At 44.5% G+C, this 20927-nt stretch overlaps 1 protein-coding gene across 1 annotated transcript in view; it reads right to left on the bottom strand.

Annotated features, from left to right (window-relative positions):
- Positions 1 to 18817, bottom strand: part of TRIM67 (tripartite motif containing 67) — a 35294-nt gene extending 16477 nt beyond the window's left edge. Inside the window, exons 1-5 of the mRNA XM_021392106.1 lie at positions 17832 to 18817; positions 12072 to 12167; positions 8232 to 8354; positions 6939 to 7049; positions 4759 to 4918 (exon numbers count right to left, since the gene is read on the bottom strand). Coding sequence (XP_021247781.1) covers positions 4759 to 4918; positions 6939 to 7049; positions 8232 to 8354; positions 12072 to 12167; positions 17832 to 18731 — 1390 coding nt within the window. The 5' untranslated portion in view covers positions 18732 to 18817. The remainder of the gene's footprint in view (positions 1 to 4758; positions 4919 to 6938; positions 7050 to 8231; positions 8355 to 12071; positions 12168 to 17831) is intronic.

Below are 20927 nucleotides of genomic sequence, written 5' to 3'. Positions count from 1 at the left end.
TTAAAAGTGCTTCATGAGGGTCATGCTTAGCTAAAAAATGTGATATTGATGTCTCATGTCAACCCAGCGGTTTCAAAAACACATTGCTCAATGCATTGTAAAGTTGATCTCACTTCAGAGTAGAGTAGGGCTGTTCTAAGATTTTGTTATTTGTCCTCTTGACAAAGCAAGTTCTGTAATGATGCCGTCTGCCTTCCCAGACTGACTTTTTAAGAAGTGAACGCAGTGGGAGAATGGGACCCTCAGAAGCATGAAACCTTTGATGTCTTCCAAAACTGCATCTTGGCCAGAGAACACCCTGAGTCGCTGCTGTAGCAAGAGCACTAGAGTGTCACCAAGAGAGAAGCAAAGACCAGAGGCAAAGACCTGTGTTTGTGATGCACAATGGACAGAGCCAGAGATAAAGCTTAGTATGAAGCATTACCATTTCATTATCCGAGCGGTGCAACTAGTGGCTGGAGAAGCAGACAGGCTTTGCTGCAGATGTGTCTGGGGAATCCTCACGGACTGGTATGCAGAAGATGGAAGGAGCCATTCCTGGAAAGGAATGACTGCTCAGATGTGGTGCAGAAAAGCAAAGGGTAGTAACTTGCTTTCCTATGTTGTACCTAGTCTCCATTTTACAACAAATCAAGATCACACAGCAATTCCAGTTGTTTGAACAAAGCAAATGTGGAATTCGTATTATTTGCCTTTGTTTATAGCTTGAAAATGCATTGTACGCAATGAGCCACTCATTGAAGAAAGAGGAATTATGTGCCAAGGCACACAGAAAAAGCAAGAGAGAGAAAAACACTCAGAGGAAGGAGATCTCAGAAAGCTCAGCACACCAGCAAATAGTAGAGCTGCTCACGTGTCTCAGCAGGTCAGCCAGCCTAGGGACTGTGGGACTCTTACCAAAGGGCAGTCAGTGATACACTTTGGTCAATCAGATTGCTTGAGCATCACTTCTGCATCTATCACATTTCTGGTCCATGCACATCTGATTTGGTACTGAATTGCTTTTTGTTTTCGTAAAAATCAAAAACAAAACACTCCCTGATCTTTATTCACTGAGACTGGAGTTAGATGTGGGCTTACAGAGTCCACCAGTAAGGTACATGAACAAATCATCAGAGCAAATCTAATGTGATTTGTTCTCATTTTCATTCTTCTTTGTTTAACACAGTGAATCAATGTTTACTTACAAGCAAGCTTTCATTCTAAATGACCCATGCAAGCTCACTGAGGTTGAACGAGGCCAGAGTTTGAAAAAAAAAATCTAGAAATTCAGTCATGCACTAAGCGTCGATAACAGTATTACCGACCTTGGGTCACAGAGCATTTGTCATGAAACATCCTGCAGCTGGGAAAGCCGCACTGGCCCTTTCTATTTGGCTCTCCCCAAAATCCCTTTACAGGTGTTCTCTGATGTCTGTAGTGCATCTACTCTTGACAGATCAATCTGTACAGTGAGTTAGTAACACTCCCCCCACCACCAAGTGTTTGGCAAAGAGTGATGACTTTGCGGGCGTGCTAAGATTGGAGTAGGTAAGATTGGAGAAGGAGGAGTAGAGGTGAAGAGACACACAGATTTTTTGTGTGTGAAGCTGGAGGCTCAGAAGTCACAGTGATTTTGCTGCAGCACCTTGCAACACCAGCTCTTCCAGCAAAGTGATTCTCCTAGTGGGTCTGAATGCTCATTACTCCAGTGCTTACTTAGTATTACCTGTATTTTGAGTTGTAAGACCGCTATGCATAAGAAGATAGCACAACATTTGTTGATGTCCATAGAGGTAAATACATCCAAAAGAATGTCTGTAGAGGTAAATTTCAGAAACAAAAATGCCAACATGTCAGAGTGACTAGTTCAAATACAAATAGATTTCTAGTCATAAACTGGAAAATATTAATACATCTGTATACACTAAATTATCCTCTGTACCTATGGATGTTGGCTCTGGACTAGGTAGTGGCTTGTGCTGCTCAGGCACAGAGGTGCAAAGGGAAATAACACAGTACCTTATGCATCTGCAGTAATGGTGCCCAGGATGAATGACACCAAGCTGTGCTGGATGACACCAAGCTTTGTGGTGAGCCTGAGGGATGGGATGCCATCCAGAGGAACCTAAACAGGCTCAAGCAGTGGGCCCAGGAGGCTCAACAAATCCAAGTGTAAGGCCTGTCACCTGGGTCATGGCAGCCCCCACTGCTGATACAAGCTGGGAGACAGAAGGATAGAACACAGCCCTGCCAAAAAGGACGTGAAGGTACTGGTGGATGGCAAACTGGACATGAGCCAGCAATCTGCCCTGACAGCCCAGAAAGATGCATCCTGGGCTGCATCAAAAGAAGCATGGCCAGCAGGTCGAGGGAGGTGATCCTGCCCCTCTACTCTGTGCTGGTGAAGCCTCATCTGCCTCTTCTGTGTCCACATGTGGAGTCCTCAGTACAGGAGAGATGTGGACCTGTTGGAGTGCCTCCAGAGGAGGGCCACAAAAATGATCCAAGGGATGGAACACCTCTCCTACGAGGACAGACTGAGAGCTGGGGCTGTTCAGCTTGGAAAAGAGAAGGCTCTGGGGAGACATTACAGCAGCTTTTAATTATCTAAATGAGGGTTATAGGAAAGAAGGGGACAGACTCTTTAGCAGTGTCTTTTGTGATAGGACAAGGGGAAATGATTTTAAACTAAATGAGGGGAGATTTAGATTGTACATAAGGAAGAAGTTTTTTACAATACGGTTGGTGAGGCACTGGAACAGGTTGCCCAGAGAGGTGGTGGGAGCCCCGTCCTTGAAGACATTCAAGGTTAGGCTGGATGGGGCTCTGAGCAATCTGACCTAGCTGCAGATGTCCCTGTTCACTGCAGGGGAGTTGGACTAGATTACTTTTAAAGATCCTTTCCAATTCAAATGATTCTGTGTTTTTATGATTCCATAAATGGCATTTCCACTGCTGTTTGCAGTATCAACAGCCAAGCCTGGCCTTCATGTGCACCAGCTGGTGAAAAAGCCAGTAGGACATGCAGCGCACTCCCCAGTCAATGCCAAGATAGCCCCAGGAAAAGTCCTTCCTGAGGGCTAACTCTTACATTGCCACTGGGGAGCAGTGCTCAAGCTGGTCTGCGACCTCTCTGCAGGTTTGAGCACAAGCAGTCCTGTCCTGTCCTCTGCATCTCAGGCTATGTCCAGCCCAGTGCCAGAGCTTAACTGTGATCGCACATCAAATGGGGATGTCAACAGATTGCGGTATCTCTCACGGAGCTCCAGCGAATCTGGCTCAGTTAAAGTCTCTAAGTCCTCCAGCTTACTGACAGATGAACATCCAAAAGCCAAATACCTAAGCTGCTGTCACCTCAAGTGACCTGTGGTTAATTAGCAACTTAAGTGGATAGTTAAGATAAATTCTTTGTATGTCTGGGAGGGAGAGTGGTGGAAGATTAGTATTAAATATATTTAATAATAAATATGGCCAGCATTAGATATAAACTGATTTAAACAGATAAATGCAGGGAGTATTTGAAGAAGTTTTATCAGTAATGCTCTCTCTCTCTTGACTGCTTTGCTGGCTGTTGGCATTTCAGAGGAGCAGCTCTCAGATGGTTTTTGACAAACTTCATTAGCACAGGCTGTTTCTGCTGAGGTGCAAGCCATTCCTAGTGAGCAGACTGCAGCCTTTAACTGTTTACCCATTCTTTCTCCACACATTCACCTGCCAAGTGATCCACCCTAATTACTCCATCTTGAGTCTCACGCATTCAGAATTTGGCCCAGAGAGAACAGATAAACAGAACAGAAATCCTTACGCTTATTTAGAAAAAAAAAAAAACAACAAAAGCCAACATACAAAACACCACATCCAACATCACATGAATATCCTTAACTCATTCATTAACTTCTGACAGCCTCTACTCTGTCACCTACTCATATAACTAAGGCTTGAATCGCCACAGAGTGAAGATCATGGCATGATTCCCAGGGATCACAATGGGCTTAACATCTAGATAGTCTATGTATCTCTCTAATCTACTCTGTATAAACCAAGTACATTACAAGCATATGACTGTTAATATATTTTTTTTGCCTGTGGCATCTGCTGTTTATCAGCTTCTGCTTTTAAGTAATTTCCTTAACCTCCTTTTCCTCAGGATGATTCTGACATCATAACATCATGTAGTGGATACCAATAACCGAAAATCACAAAACCACGACACACTTGGAATCAAGGAACAGTACAGCTATTGGACTACTTTCCTTCTGAAACTCTCTGCCTCCCAATTTTATTTTACTTTTAATCATGACACAGTTTTCAGCCATGGGTTTATAGGGTTAATTTCCCTACAGGGTTTATTTCCCTATTGCAGCATATGTGTGCTGAGGAGGGTATTTATTTACTATTTTAACTGTTCCTGACAAGATTAGGGTGACCAGTATTTTGATTAGCTATGTTCAACCTATGAATGCTATAAAATGGCACCAAGTTTCATGCAGCTAACTTCTTCATCATCAAAGCTAATACATGGTCCTACTCTGAAGAATTCATCTTTTCAAATATTTAACTGCCTCTGGCATCACTGTCTGACTTTGTCTAGGTCACTGCATGCAAGGTGAGCGCACTCTTCTAGGAGAACATCCAGTAACCTGAACTTGCTTGAAAACTTTTTAAAACCACCCAGCAATTTCAAGTTGTTCCTCTTTCCTTCCCCTGCACCTCCCTTCTTCCCAGCGCAGTTTCAAGATGTGTGAAAAACAGAAAAAAAAAATCACAAAAGCTCACCCCTACATTTCATCTGAATAAAATCCAGCTGGTGAATGGCTTGCAGTAAGGGTTCACTATCCAGCGTCAGGTCAAACTCGGCAGACACTTTTGGCTCCAAGGCTCCTTTGACCCACTGTTCCTGAGATACCTGGACACGTTTGATTAAAGCATCCGAAATCTGAAAGAGACCATCAGGCTTATGATGAAACTGCAGATGCAGCAGAATGTCAGAAGACATGAGAAGTGACAGAATGGATGTGAGATTCAGCACAAGAAAAACAGGAATACGACAGCATGAGAGTTGAGACAGGATCCAGTAATTCTGAAGGGAATTCCATTTATGTTATATCCTTTGGTCTCCTCCTTTCAAAAAACCTACTCATCTTAGAGTAGGAAAATAAAAACTGCATTTGTAAAGTCTATTAGGATTGTTATATATCACATCTCTGAATGCTTCATGCACTTCAGAATTCTGTTTTCTGAGCTGCACTGTATGATTTTGCTCTCCTGATCAAACAACAGTTGCACAAAGAGAGGCTGACATGTCAGAGGGTCCCACCATTTAGCAGAGATGATTCGGCTGAAAGGAATAAAAAAAATCAAATGGGAAGGTGAAGGAGATAAGTTGTCAGACAGATTTCCTAAGAACATGATGGACTCACTATCATTACATCAAAACACAGTTTTGTGTTTAAATCTTTGTTCTAGCTCAGCCTATAGACACTTAGGCCACAAGTCAGAATAAGATGATCACAATGTCCTCTGTAAGTGAGATCTTGTCTCCGCAGAAATCAATGAACTCAACTGTCCTTGAGCTCAGTTATGCCACTGGGGTACCTGGAAACCTTCCGAGTGACATTCCTATCAATCACAGAGAGCAGAATTTTTCTGGATACGTCAGAGTGAGTTTTCCTTTATTGCGGGAGTTCAAACATCCTTCCTCACTACTGTCACTGTAAGACCTTTCTGCCTGGGGTTCTGCTTTGCCAGCTCCCAGACACGCTGTGCATTCAGCAGAGGAGCCTTCCTGCAACCCTGGAGTCACTTAAAGGGCTGCTGGGTCCCTTGGCCATGTTTCTATATCCTGGCTGCAGGAGCAGTTGCTCTGAGTAATGCAGTGCTTCAGTGTTTGCTGGTTACCTTGAAATCATTGTTAGATAAACCAGAAAATAGTAAAAAAAAAAAAAAAAAAAAAAAAAAAATTAATATAAAAGTTGAGTTGAGTGCCAAGAATGAAGACACAAAGGTTATAGGAAAAGTAAGCTGAATGGCAAACAAAGCATCTGATGTACCTAAGCATGTTTGTAAGACCTAAAGTTTGCATTCGTACTGTAGTATCTAAATGACAGCTTGCTAAAATGCTGTATCGTCACTGGGATTAATATACACCACACATTCCTAACACTTGTTTGAGACCAGACGTGACAGTAACAATCACGCTGGAGTGCTAATGGGTTTACATTGGCTAATTCTCATCCTGTTTTTTAGGGATACTGTGAGAGGCCTTGCATTCATGCATTCATGTGTGTGGCATGTCCTGTTTGGCTGACCGACACATACAGACCATTTTGTTTGGAGTCATTTCTTCTTAGGCACTTAATAAGGCAATAAAACTAATACGGCAAAATAATAATTAAGGACAATAGTTAATGAAATGTGATTAGTTAGGCCAAGTAATTGATTGGATAATAAAGCGTGTATTTTTTCTCATCAGTTGACCCTTTCATGACTTGCCCCATCTTCTCCCTCATCTCGGCGATGATAACCATGAAAGACTCATCTTGTTTTCTCCCTGGGACCTGTGCTGCACAGCTCCTGCAAACGAGCCAGAGGGAGTCGGGCAACAAAAGGGACACCTGCCAGCCTTCCTTGATGTAGGCTTACATGAGATCTAACCATAAAATCTCAATCAATATATTTACAGAGGCAGACTTCTACACATTTGAAAACTCTTTGGACCTTAGTACATGCTTCCAATAAGTTGTCTGTTGTAGAAAAGATGGAATAAAACCATAAGGTTTAGCAATATTAAAATTGTAATTGGCACAATTTTTGGCTACGCCTTTTAGACATTACCAGCAGGAATCTGTCTTGGAAGGGGAAGATGCTCATTAGCAAAGCACTATATTTTTATATTTGCATGTCAAGTCTTTTTATTCTTGATCTTTTTTACCACAGTATGCTGGGAAGAAAAATACCTGCAAAAACCCAGAGGGATCATTTTCTTTGATAACTTCTAGGCAGTACTCCATAAGCCCTGTTGACTGACGTAGCTTCAGCGTACAGTGGTTTATCTGGTCCCAAACAACCTGGAAAACAAGCATCAGTACAGTTCTGATAATTGCCTCAGCTCACAGTGAAATGTATAAAATTATTTCAGAAGAGGCAACAAATGGAAGAGTGTGTAAAAGCAACGCTTAATTTAGCTGCCATATGGCCACTGCCACAACTCCATCAGCTACACTCGCTTGCTCTGTATTGTAAATACCGATAATTAGTTTGGCAAAACGGTGCGCATGGGGAATCTCAATTTTCAGGGCAGATTAATTGCTCAAAGCTCTGGTTTGCATGGGGCATAAGGAGCACAGAACATGTTTTTGCATTTGCAATATTCACATTTACAATCATGCTTTCACTAAAATTTGAGCTTTCAAAATATCTTTGACTCAAAAGGCAAATATTACAGGGGATAACTGCAGATTATACTCTACCATTCTCTTCACAATTCATCATCAATCCTGTTCTGCTTAAGGACGCATTGCTAGAATTAAGAATTAAAAAAGACATCACTTATTTTTTTTTCCAGATTTTGGACTTCATTCTGCTGTAAACTAGGTCTTAGTAGCACTGTGTTCAGTAGCACAACTCCCCAGTTACCCCAGGTGAACAGGAACAAACAGTAGGATAAGCAGTACTGTTAGATTCATGTCCTAAGTGCTGGCTCTTGTTAAGCATGGGGATTTCCAAACATCGATATCAAGTTGATTTTATTCATTGCTTTTCATGTTCCATTTTTCACTTTGATATCTCCTCCCGTCATAGATACTGTTAATGTTACCCGAACTGTAATACTTCAAAATCACTTATACAGTTCCACGTTTCAAGAAACTTATCCATGTTTTGACTTTCACTTTGTTCAGCCAGTCATAGCTTTCTTTTCCCCCCTTTACAGCATTTCTTTAATATTTTCTGAGTAGCGTGTAGACATCTGGAGGCTTGTTTGAATTCTAAAGATTTGAAGAGACACCAAAATCCCAAAACTTATACCTGAGCAGAAGGGATTTCTTGCCACTGGAAGGACTCACACATGCCTAATATTAAGTGTATAAGCACATTTCTACTAAACTGCTGAACTGGAACCTGCTGAAGAACTTCAGGATTGGGTCGTTAGGAATTTGCACTGTGACGGGACTTGACAAAATGCCCAGTAACACGAGGTATCAACAGCCATGCCGAGCCAAATACTTACAGCTGATGAGAGCTGCACTCACCTTTAGTTTGTGCTCACGTTCCTTAGTCACTTTTGTGAGCAGTTTGGCCTTCTGTCGCGTTAGTGCATCAACCAAGGCATCACACTGAGCAACAAGACAAGCTTCGTAATCCAACCCGTTCTCCTAGAAGAAGAGAGTCATATTCAAAGAAAACATGTTTTATTGCTACAGTGTTGTTTATTCTTACCTGCTTTTTTTTTTTTTCCCATTCAGAGATTTCCTTTTGAGGCTTTATCATACCTATTGCCTTTCTGATTTCATGACGGTTGTGCCATCAGTAGCTGCATGCTATAAAATGAAATAGGAAGATGCCATGCCGCAACATGGGCTTCTATGAAAACCTTGATTTACTGGCACTTTGCAGACAGCAGATGTAGTACAACATAACAAAATCAAATCCTACTGTGCACACATACGTAAGAGGGGTCCATCCCACTCTGTATAATTAACCCATCATAGCTCCTTTGAAATCACTAGCTAGTACTCGCAGTCTTTTATTGACACTGTGGTAAAACCCTGCTGGGCAGGGGCCAGCAAGTGAGGTGCACAACTTGTACCCCCTACAAAGCCCTGCTATCACTCAGCTCTGCATCAACTCCTACACTCTAAATGGGGAACAAACTGTGCTACCACCGACTCCCAGTGCAGCTGAAGAAATCTGGGTGAAGGGTGCAAAAGCATCTTGTGCTTCTGGGAGATAGCTTTCCCTGCTTGTGTAGTTGGTGCTGCAGCACCCATTCAAAGGGAAGCTCTCCCTCACTTCATCTGCTGGTGAGGCAAGAAGGAGAAAGCTTTCAAGCTTCTATTACCACAGAATGTTCAGCTGTCCTATCAGCTTTCCTCCCAGTTCCCAAATCATGGAGAAAAAAAAAAAAAGATGACTTCAAACATCTGCTTAAGGAGAAGCATCTTGATGGAAAGCCAACACACATCTCTAACCCATTACTGCTTCTCAGCTCTTTTGTTTATGCTGTCCTCTTCTAGTTATTCACCAGCAAGAAGGGATTGAGGAGAGACACCAGACAGCTCAGTTACTGTTCCCCCGTTTATCCTAGACACCTCCTGTTTGTATTTTTCCCTCCTCGGCTTATATCACACCTGACTCCCTTTTAAGCTTCTTACTATCAAGCTTCTCTTGATGCGCTGTTTTGTATACATAGCCTACGCATGTAAGTGGCTGTAGTGCACCATTTTTCTCTTCATTTTCTGTTCGCACATCAAACAGGGTGTTTGGCAATATGCCTCTTCCAAGTGAGAAAGGATGAAATTGCTACAGCAGATGGGAAAATGTGAAAATCAGATAATGAGAGCATTAGGGAGGAGCAGAGAAATAAGAGAGGCAATGAGGAACAGGAAGTTTGTAAAAAGAAGAGGCTATCAGATGAAGAAGTGACCTCAGAAAGGAGAAGGGAAAGAAGAAGAGGAGAAACCAACAGGTCTACAAAGCAGGAAAAAGGAAAAAGAGATTACGAATTTGCAATCTGCCCCAGGCAAGACAAAAGCACTGCTCATTGTAGCTCTGACATTCACAGTGAGGAGGTGAAGAGAATGGATGGCTAACTGGTCTGGAATGCTTTGAAACGGGATAATAAATAGCACACGTGGTTCGCTCCTTTGTGTAAAAATTCATTTTTAAGACATTTTTGCCAAGGAGTAAGTGTCTGTATGTGTGTGTGTGGTGACCATCAGAAAACGCCTATCAGAAATAACTTGCACTGAGATATATGGTTCTGGGCATGAATCTACATGTATAAATCTTTATCTATCCCCCTGCCAAAAAAAAAAAAAAAAAGAGAAGGAAGGGGAAAGGGGAAAGGTAGAATGATGGAAGCCCCATTAAAAAAGGATTCCTGCCTACACTGCAGTGTAATGGGGAATGTCTACACAAACTTAACGCTGCCCAAAAAAAAAAAAAAAAAACAGTTCAAGAACAGCTCTTTGGTCCACAGGCCAAAAGGTGCAGATCAGCTCATGACACTTCTGAACCCCTTCCACTAAACAACATGACTGTACCAAACCTGCATACTAGAGCAACCCCGATACCAATTCCTTCACCTGGGAAAAGTGCAATTCGTCATGAGATGAAATGATGCCACGGAGCTCCACAGGAGCCAGACAGTGTGAGTGATTGTCACCTAGCACCCAGAGTTAAGCCCTAGACTTGTTTCACTTGGTAGTACGTACGCAGCTGACTAGTCCTTGTGTTCTGGTTTGCAGGAATTTCATGTCCTCATTCAGACTCATGCTGGAGACTGTCTCCACACAAGAAGTTCACGTTCAGTTTTATGCCCAGGCATGCCTATATTTTAGAGGGTGGATGGTTGATACAATTTCCTCTTTCAAGTCCACATTCAGTATTTAAGCAAGGAGCAGCATCAAAGAAATTTCTTGCTCTTTTGATTTAATTGTAGCATCTCCCTTATGCACAGCAATTTGCCAGTGATTTTACTGAAACACATTAACAGATTTTACAGCATAGTCATAAATAGTCTTAATAGACCACCTTTGGGTTTTCAGAGGGAAAAAAAATACATTTTCAATGGAGCCAGGTGAAACAAGAAAGGAGTGGCAACAAACTATTGCTTTGGATGAGTTATCCCAGCCCAAAAATAGTTGCCAGTACGCATAGGAAGAACTGCTCTCTAGAGGTGCCCATCCTCCCTGGGCAGTGAAAGAAGCCCGGGTGACTAGGCTACATGGGCAGTTTAACTTCTAGATAGTGAAGGTCAGCTGAGAAAAACCTCAGTGTGTTCAAAACACGGCAGGTGACAGGCACCAACTGGTGTCTCCACACCAGTTTCTTTCAGCTAGATGTGCTCTTTTTACCAGTTTCCTCATCTTTCTTTGTTCTCTTCCCCACCTTGTCGCAGAAGGCAGGGAGGGTGTGTAACTGTACTGCTCTGTGGCAATCTGAGAGCTTTGGCAGCATTTGCAGTACAAATCCATAATTTGTAGTGTTAAGCGAGATTTTTTAAATGATTAAATTCTCAACCAGACACAGATTGTTGAAATTCTGCTTGGCTTTCTGTTAGGAACAGAAATAGGACTTGCTTGTTGATGAGAGAAGAGCATGTATGTCGTAGAGAGGATGATGCAGCTGCAGATAGAAAGCATCTCCTTCCAGACACCACGAAGCTCAAAGCACAACAGAACATGTGCAGCCCCACTCTGCATGGTGAGAAGGGAGCTGAGGAGCACATGACCTCCAGCACTGCTCAGAGTGTAAATTTGGTTGGAAACAGAACTTGCTTCCTTTCAGATTTGTGCCCTCAATTATTGCACTCACCATGAGATCCGTTCTGACTGTTTAAGTGGGGCAATTGCATGCATGGAAATACCTTCTCCTTTAATAAACCATCAAATTGACTTAGCAGCATGTGTTTCTTTCCTCTTTTTAGACTTCCTACAAATCATCTAATAAACAGGTTGACTGGATTTTATCCAGCAAGAAGTACATTTTTAGAAAACGCAGAATGAAAAACAAGTAGTAAATTCTGAGTGGGTAAAAAGGAGAATTTATCCTAAATGTCCAATTCAAGGACGAGCCAGCAGGAAGGAGGCTGGGAGCATGACTGATGAGTTCAATCAAATACAAATCAACTCAGCTCTGGTGTCCAGTACTGAGTATCAGCTTCTTGCAATAAACAGCAAACAATCCGGAAGCTAAAACAGGCTCCTAGACATTATTTGATGAGTAATCTTGCCTAGCAAATGTATCCAAGGAAGGTTAGATGATTCCAGGAAATATAAGAACAGTGAAGGAGACAAAGTCATCAAATAAATTATTCACTCGGTTCTATTGATTACATATTATCAAAACAGCTAACATTCTACAGTTACCTGTATCTGCTGCAATAAATTTTTCAGCTGAACCAAAAATTCTTTAGCTTCCTTTGCTTTATCTGAAACACCATTTAAAGCCTGAGACAGTTGTGCCTGCAAGAAAAAAAAAAAACAATAAAGGAAAAACTGGAGATAAAATGTAAATATGTTTCTTACTAATCCTTGCTTTTAACAAATAACAATAAGCTAAAAGGCTTACTTGCTGTCACACATATTCTTATACTTGCAGGCTGTTTGTGCTGGAAGAGTTAAGATTTTAATTGTAGTAAGATTTAATAAAGGAGAAATATGCATGTGGGGGCAGTTAAGTATTGTGTCTGCACATTCCACTTTATTGCAGTGACTCTGTAAGTCAAAATACTTTTTACAAGACAGCTACCCACATATATAAGGAAATAATAGTCTTACACAGTAACATCTGTCGTGCTGTAAAATTCTCAAGTGCTTTCCAAAATTGTACTTCTCTTCATCAAAGCCTGAAATCTTTATAAACATAATAGATTCTCCCAGACCTATGACTTTAGAGACAAATCTGTGTTTTTAGACTTCATAGTTATGTCCCTTTAGGGCTCCAGTTTTCCACGCTCCAACCAAATAAATGGGTGAGTAGACTAGGCTCTCTCTTCATGGATCTGCTACTTAGTCACTCCTGCTATCTATTGGACTGCCAATGCCCGAAGTATTATCCTCATCAAACAGATATTCAACTGATGTAAAGAAACAGAAAATGAAGCCTTCTTGCTAAAGTCAGGTTTCCAAAAGTTTGCAGTCTCTTGACTCCATGGGATTAGAGGGTGCCTGGAGACAGAGCCTTGTACATAGGAAGGCACAAAGCTATGAGAGCCTCCAAGAGGAGACCCAACTGCAATCCAGGAAGTTACCCCTCATTCCCTGCTTCCATCTTGTTCATGAAGGAAAGTAAATTGTTCCACTCCTGAAATGGGCCCAGCTCAATTCCTCATGCACGCAAAGTTTGGGGCTTACCTCCCACCTGAACATCCCCTACAAAGTCTCCCCCTGGACTCACTCAGTTGCTCAGGGCAGGACCAGCAGCTCCTTGTGTGCACTGTGTGTCTCAGCCTTACAGTGGCATGTGGGCAGGGCACACCAGCATGCCCTTGCTGGAAGCGAAGCTGATTTATAGGGAATAAAGCCATGCTTGTATTTATTCATAAATTCACACAAACCTTCCTCTTTAAGCCCAGTTGCAGGCATTCCATTAGTGTTATGTTTGAAAATGAAATATGCTTTACTGCAACTAATTTGTAACAAATGTAATGAGGAATTCAACAATTACAGTGCTAGATGCTCAAATATTTAATAGTCTCTTGCACAAACTTCTGCCACTTTAGGAAACTGTAAAGCAATTCTGTTTGCTATGAAGGCTACCCAAGGCCACAAAAACAAACTATAACTCCTTAAAAGGATCCTGTTCTCCTCCAGCATGGCCAGTCAGGACTCGGATCTGCTTTCTGTAGGTTGATGTGGTCACCATAATTTAAAGCCCAACCTTACTGATTGTCCTTCCCACTCCATCCACAAGGACTTTGGTTTGTCCAGCTGACATACGACAAGGTGGAAATGGCATGTGACAAAGCAGTGGAGATGCAGCAAAAAAGGGAGAACAAAAGCACCATGTGCTCTGCTAGTGACTGCCCCAACAAAATCGTTCCAGTGTTTCAAGGATCAGTCCCAACAAAAGTAAAGCTTACATTTCTCCAACATCAGCCCTTACTCTCAAATCAAGTTGTATTTCACCAGAAAGGAAGAGCCAAAAGTTATAGGTGGTCATTAGGTAGAAATCTGAAAACACACCAATGAATTGTAACCAACACGCACTGCTATCAACTGGCGCTATCAACTGTCCAGCTCCAGGCACGCTACCATTCCAAGGGACTGGAATAGACACTTGACAAAGTCATTGATCAGATGGCTCTTAAGTGAATTTCTGTGCTCATTAAAAACTGTGGTTGCATTAATGTGATGGCTATGTGGAACCAGGGAGAAGACCAGATCTCCATTTACAAAACCCACTTAGAGCTAATAGCTTTGTTTTTCAAAGCATTTGTAAAAGATACCTTACAAAGCAGTGAAATCTAGTCATGCACTTCCCGTTAAAATCAAACAGAACTACTTGACTAAGCCTTCAGTAAACCAACCAAACCATAAAAAATGCCCTGCATACTCAGAGCAATCTCGCATGCTGCAGAATATTTACCTGAAGCCAAACTGAAATGTTGTAAGCTCCACTGACTACAACAATTAACGACTCCTGACAAGCAGTATTCTACCTATAGTTATCTTTACTTCAATACCTAGTCTTGCATCAAAAAAAGCAAGGATTCTGGAGATGGACACAAGGTTTCTGCTTCTATCAAAGACAGGAACAGAGAGATAACGAGGGTGAGTAATTAAATCCAGATAGGCACGGAAGAATGATGCTTCCTTTGATTTTAGAAAATGAACCAGATAATGCCAATGCCCTCTTTCAAGCGAGCAGTTTATGCTCATTTAACTTGTTTTCCCTCCATCTCTCTTCAGCAGCAGATTAGCTATTGATTAGACAAGCTTATCCTGGTGCTGCAAGCTGAAAGAGCCCTCACGTTTTTGGGAACGCAACTTCTTCATACCAGCAAATCAAAGCAGGCATGCAGACTCCAACATCTGCTTTCAGCTGCCTGCCTGCCTTTTGCACACCTGTCCAGGTGAAGCTCTTTTTGGCACTTCTGTACATATAAAACCAGTGTGCAGAATGTGAAATGCATACACCATCTGTTTTCATATCCATAGGTCAAAAGGTCTACAAACTTGTATCTGCTCTTTCTGTGAAGACCTAAACCAACTTCTCTGGCAGTAGACTTATAGAGTTTTACTTAATAACCAAAAGTTGTTCGTCCAGATAGGTAAGTAGTGTAAGCGAACATAACAATGCCCAGTTATGTCAGTGGATTTATAGCTGATTTATGCAGTTGGGGCCCTGTTTTTATTTTCCACCATTTCTCATTTTACTGAAGAAGTTACATACACTGTGGCAATGGGCAAACCTGTACCATTAACAGGGGCCAAACAGTCTTGTAACAGCCATCAAGCCATTGGCACAGCTGGGAATAAATGCACTTCTCACTGCATGGTCTGAGACACCGCACCTACAAGTCTATAGTTTTCTACTGAATCCCAGTGTAAGGCTCAGGCAAAGGGGAAGTCAAACAACTTGAAGAGAAGGACAATGCAGAAGTGGAATGAAAATGGATTCTGGATGAGAAGATGGGCAGGGATACTCGAAAGACAATTCTAGGGCCAGCAAAAAAATGGTTAGTTTTTAAGTTTACTCTTGTGGAATGAAACTGTGAGCTGTGAGAGGAGGGGACATGGCACTGGAACTCTTTAGAGGAAGAATGCTGCCCCTTGCCTTAGGGGGAGATAAGCAGGTGCTTATCAGCTGGTGGGGAACAGGTGTTGACTTGCCACCTGATCAGGCTCAGCTCATGGAGAAGCCCTTCCACCTGCTGCTCTACCATCTACGCCAGGTTATCTGGTGAGAACACACACAGCTTGAATTCCATTTGGCATACCACATGCACTAATACTTCAGTATGAGTAAATTATGTCTTGGCCAAAGTCACTTCAGGTAATAAACTAGTAGAAACTGCTGTGTGTGAGAACTGTTACTAAGCACAAGTATCTAATTCCAGAGCAATTTACCTGAATGAATGTGAGCTGCTGTTTTAGGCTATCTGTCTATGGTTCTACTAAATTTATTTTCTGCCAAGTATATTGTTCTAGGAAAAGTAATATCCACAGGAGTCCGATTTCAGAGTCCCCAGATCAGTTAATTTTGAAACTTTTTAAAACTTCCACTAGAACTTCCACAGTGAATCCATAAATCAAGAGAAATCACATTTTGCAATAATGTACTCCCAGAAAAAAATGCGGACAAACCAACAAGCAAAACTGCAGACAAACCAACAAGCTCTTGTTCATTCTTTTGACAACAGGAAAACAACTGTCAGCATGCTCTAACTACACCAAAGTTTATCACATCACTCAGAAAGGCTCTAACTGATCTTAAAGTAAATTGTAACACAACACAAGCTGGTCTCTCACAGCCCACAGAATATTAACCATGTTTCAACAGTGAGCTCAGTCACTGCATGTTTGAGTAATTCAGCACAGACCTAGATCCTACTATTAGCAGAAGTAGTGATGATCTGTTCCTTCTGCATCAAGAGAACTTCTCCCCTACCATCACATTAGGGAGGAGCTGTCTGAGTCTTTGGCAGAGAGCATGCAAACTCTGACACGCACACTGAAGGACTCTGTCTCTCAGATGAACAAACTGTGCTGATCACCCCAAGACTCTTTTGGGAGTCTTAAAATCTAAAGTCAACTTTTTAACTTACTAAAAGTCTTAGGCTTGTGTTCCACCACTCTGTGGTGGAAGGATGAGGAGACCAGTCTTGACTTTGTCCCCTCCCTTGGATCTCCCTGGGCTTCCTATGGTACTAACTGCAAGAGGGGAGGGAATCCTGTGGCCAGCAAAGCTGGCCAAGTGCTCTTTGCATGGTCTGTGGGAGAAGCCTTTTCCCTCCAACTGGAAGCTCCAATGGACCGCTTTCAGCACTGAAGTTTTAAACTCCCCTCTGCATGTGCATCTGTAGTAACAAATCATATTAGAGGGTCCACCATTCTTAATAATAATGAGCTAACACCATATACTTCTTAAAATTTTATGGTCATGTTTTGTTCTTTATTCAAATGGTTCCAAAGACTTTTGCATGGCAAGCATGGCCATGTGACCCAGCAGATTTACAAGAACCCAGGAAGCTGCCTGTGCTGCACAGTGACTGCCTCTGACATGTCCCAGGGGCCTCCAGGCAGAGCTACAGAGCACCAGGGAAAGGAAACCAGAGTGCAATGCAGTGTGAATCTGGTAAAGTCGCACTTGTCCCCGGAGCCCATTCTGCTGTTTCTTAAATCATGCCCATTAAGTTCCCTCCACCCATCCCTTCTGGCCTTGTTGGTGAAGGTTCCCCACCAGAAGACAGTGGGCATGGAATGGGCTGCCCAGGGCAGCGGTCACAGCCCCAAGTGACAGAGTTCAAGGAGCATTTGGACAACACTCTCAGCCATAGGGTTTGCATTTTGGGTGGTGCTGTGTGGAGCCAGGAGCTGGGCTCGGTGATCCTCGTGGATCCCAGCTCAGGATGTTCTGCGATTCTATGATGCTTTGAGAACTGAGGAGAGGTAAAGATCTTTTTGAAGCACAGAAGACAACATGACATCCCTTGACACTTCCTGTCATGCCTTCCACGTAAAACCTTTGGGTGGCTGAGGGCCACTTTCGCTCATTGACACATGGATAGGAAGACATAGTGGAAAGTGGCTGTAGGAGCTCCCGTTGAGGTGAAAGGGGTGAGAGAAATGAAAGAATGACCATCCCACCTCCTCCTGCTGCTCACAGGCCTACATAGGATAGCACAGACCACAGTGAGGCTGGCTAAAGCCAGGTGCCCACCCAGGCCTGGTTCAGCCTGGCTGAGATAAGGGAAGGCAGCAGCCAGAGGAGTTTGTGGGACACCAGAAGACCCCGAGCAGAGGCTGTGGACTGAAGAGAGTACTGGAGACCAAAGAGTGCTGTGCAAGAGAAAAAACACTTGGGATGATGATGGACATGGAAGTTCTGAACTGACAGCGGGGAAACAAAGTCCCACTGGCAGCCCGGCTCCTCCACACCATTGGTGCGTGCTTCGTGCTTACCTTGTGCTGCTTCCACACGGCGCCCAGGGCCTTGACGTCGTGCTTGCCGTGCCTCCCGTCCTCCAGGCACTGGTAGCAGACGGGGCTGCGACAGCTCACGCAATACATGCTGTAGTTCTCCAGGTCGTGCTCGGCGCACGTCGGCAGCTTGCGCCCGCCGCCCGCCCCTTTCCCGCCGCCGTCGCCCCCCCCAGGTGGGCCCGGAGCCCCGGGCGGCGGCACCAGGCGGTGCTTGGCGAAGGGCCCGCGGGCCGGGTGGCAGCGGAGCTGGCAGGCGGCGCAGTACAGCACGTCGCACTGCTCGCACAGCACGGCCGCCGGCTCGGGCGGGCTGCGGTCGCACAGCTGGCACTTGGCGGCGGCGGCGGCGGCGCGGCCCTGCTGGTAGCGCTGCACGATGGCCTCCAGCAGCCGGTTGCGCTGGAAGCCGCGGAGGCCGCGCTGGTCCAGGGAGGCGCTCCTGTGGCACTGCGGGCAGGTGAGGGACGAGCCGGCGGGGCCGGCGCCCCGCTGAGCCGCCGCCGTCCCCGGGGGCGCGGGTACCAGCGGCAGCACCCGCACACCGTTGGGGGACTTCAGGCTGGGGGTGTAGGAGCCGTAGCCGCTGTCGGTCTCGCTGTGCAAGCTCAGCTTGTCCGCGTGGTCTACGCCGCCGCCCGCCGCGCACTCCGAGTCCAGCGAGGCGGCCGGCCCCGGCCCCGAGCCCGGCCCCGGCGCGGCGGCGGCTGCGGGCGGCGCGGGGCCCCGCGGCTGGAGCAGGGCCGGCAGGTGCTGCTCGTTCTCCGGGGTCTGGACGGCGATGGTGCGGGCACAGGGCAGGCAGACATTGTGCGAGCAGGGCAGGATGATGGGCTCGCGGAAGAGCGAGCCGCACACCGGGCACTTCAGCTCCTCTTCCATGGCCGCGGCTTTGCGTGCGCGGGCTTGGGCTCAGACGGGCGACGCGGGGTCGCGGCCGCCGGACGCCTCCATCCCCCGCGGCGCCTGAGGGAGGTTCAGCACCCGGCGGGCGCGGACAGCTCCGGGCCGCAGCGGGGCCGGCGGGGCGCGGGCGCTGCCCGGGAGCCTGCGGTGCCCGGGGCGAGGGGAAGCTCCGGCCCCGTTCCCCGGCTTGGGCGGGCGGCGTGCTAGGCTGGGTGCGTGGTCGTGCCGGGAGTAGTGATATATGGGCACGGGAGGCGGGGGCAGAGGAGGAAGGGGCGGGAGGAGCCCTCTCCAGCAAATAAGGGATCACTCGCCCTACGGCTGAGGGCAGCGAAAACATTTTTTAAAGGATCTCTCTACGGCGATGTATTTATATGTTTAAGTAAACCCATTGTTTAGGTAACGGGATGAACGCAGGCGGGGTTCCGCTGTCCGTAGGAGCTTTTTCTCCCCGCCCCAAGGAAAGCAGAAAGGAGGAAGCTCCCACTAACGAACTAAGCGCGTTTCTCTTTCATCCATACCTTGCCGTGCTTGAGCACGACAAGGATGCACAAAACGTCAGGCACTGAAAGAGGGAAGAACGGAAGAGGGTTAAAGGGAACCCCGGCAGGGAATTCTGTGGCTACACAGGGTGAAGGGGTGAGAAGTAGGGAGACATGTGGCACAGCCCCTGTCGTAGCTATATAACCCCAGCAGAAACTGCTGGGAGAATAAAGTGTGGATGGCAGCTGAGAGTTTGTGAACTGAAAATAACCATCCTCAGGAGCAAGCAACAAGCAGTGGGAAATCCCCCATCTGCTTTCTTTACCCTACATAAGCGCAGTGTGGATGTAGCAGTGGTTTATTTTCATAGTGAAGAGATTATACAAGTGATTTCACTGCTTTCATTTTTTTCCTGTTCATGTATCTCATTTAAAAGACACATCTGTATTAACTTCAGCTCCATAAGCAGATTTTTTTCTTGTACTTCTAAATACAAGCTTGTTGTGCCAGAGCATCTTTTACAAAATGCAGTCATAACTCACGTCAAATGGAAAAAGGAACATATTAAACAAATCACCTCTCATCATAACATTTCTTAACACATGATAAGCATTTTGTGATACCGGGTAGGAAAGAGTCTTGTAATTTCAGGTTTGTTTTTGCCAGGTTATTAAACTGTTGATGCATAGAAAAGGAGGGATGGGGACAGAGAGCATGAATATATTAAAGCTTCCATTTTGTTTTCATTGTTTCCTCTCTGTAGTTCTCCTACTTGCAACTTGCCTAGACATCCTCATGACAAGCTGAGGGAAAAGGAAGTCCCAGGTGGGTTAAAGCTTTGCACTCCTAAGTGTAGGGTTGAGAGGGGCAGGTTTGTCCCCTGGCACATAAAAGACAAAAGCACTGACCCATATAAACCCGCCTGTCTGCTGTCCAAGAATCTTCTTCTTTCATGTGTTCTCTGTGCCAAGATTCAGAGTTGAGAGAAGGGCTGTGTTTGGGCTACCTTCACCCAGAAGCCTCAGCAGTGCAAGATAGGCTCTGAAGTACTATTGATTTCACACATACCTTATGCTACTGCATCGCAAGAAAAAGCTGTGGGTGAAATGCTGTTACCTTCATAGCCTCTGTTATCTGCTTCACTATCTGTCAGCAGTGGGAATGATGTATAATAAAGATTTCTTGCATATATACAGGTGAATCTAAATCACAGTGTTCAAATATATGTTGAAAGCCATAATTCTAAGGTAATTAGGAAGGCACTGAAAGCTTTTTTCCCTTGGACTTTTGCTTTATTTTTACCTATCTTGCGCCAGTGATCATAATGTGCATATTGGTAATAGCAGCTCTGAGACATATAAACAAAACTGGACATATCAGACAGGAAGGGATGAAAATGAACAGATATGAACAGCAGACCCTAAGAGTACGCATTTACAGGTGCTGTTTAGCCATGGCTGACAAGTTCTGGCATTCTAACTCAGAGAATTTTAGATTTCCACCTCAACTATTACTCTACAGTTTACATGAAATTGTAATACTGTTTTCCCTTGTCTACAGAGGGGAATGGCAAGAAGCACAGCATCTTTGAAGTGCCACTATGATCAGTCAAACTGAACTTTACTCCTCCTCTCTAAAGGCTTGATAAAGCCTAAGAGCATATGTCCATAACTGATGATCTTTGCAACA

This window comes from Numida meleagris, chromosome 3, assembly GCF_002078875.1.
Source record: "Numida meleagris isolate 19003 breed g44 Domestic line chromosome 3, NumMel1.0, whole genome shotgun sequence".
Lineage (NCBI taxonomy): Eukaryota > Metazoa > Chordata > Aves > Galliformes > Numididae > Numida > Numida meleagris.
Note: the sequence above shows the minus strand (reverse complement) of the source record. Positions and strands in the feature narration are given on the sequence as shown.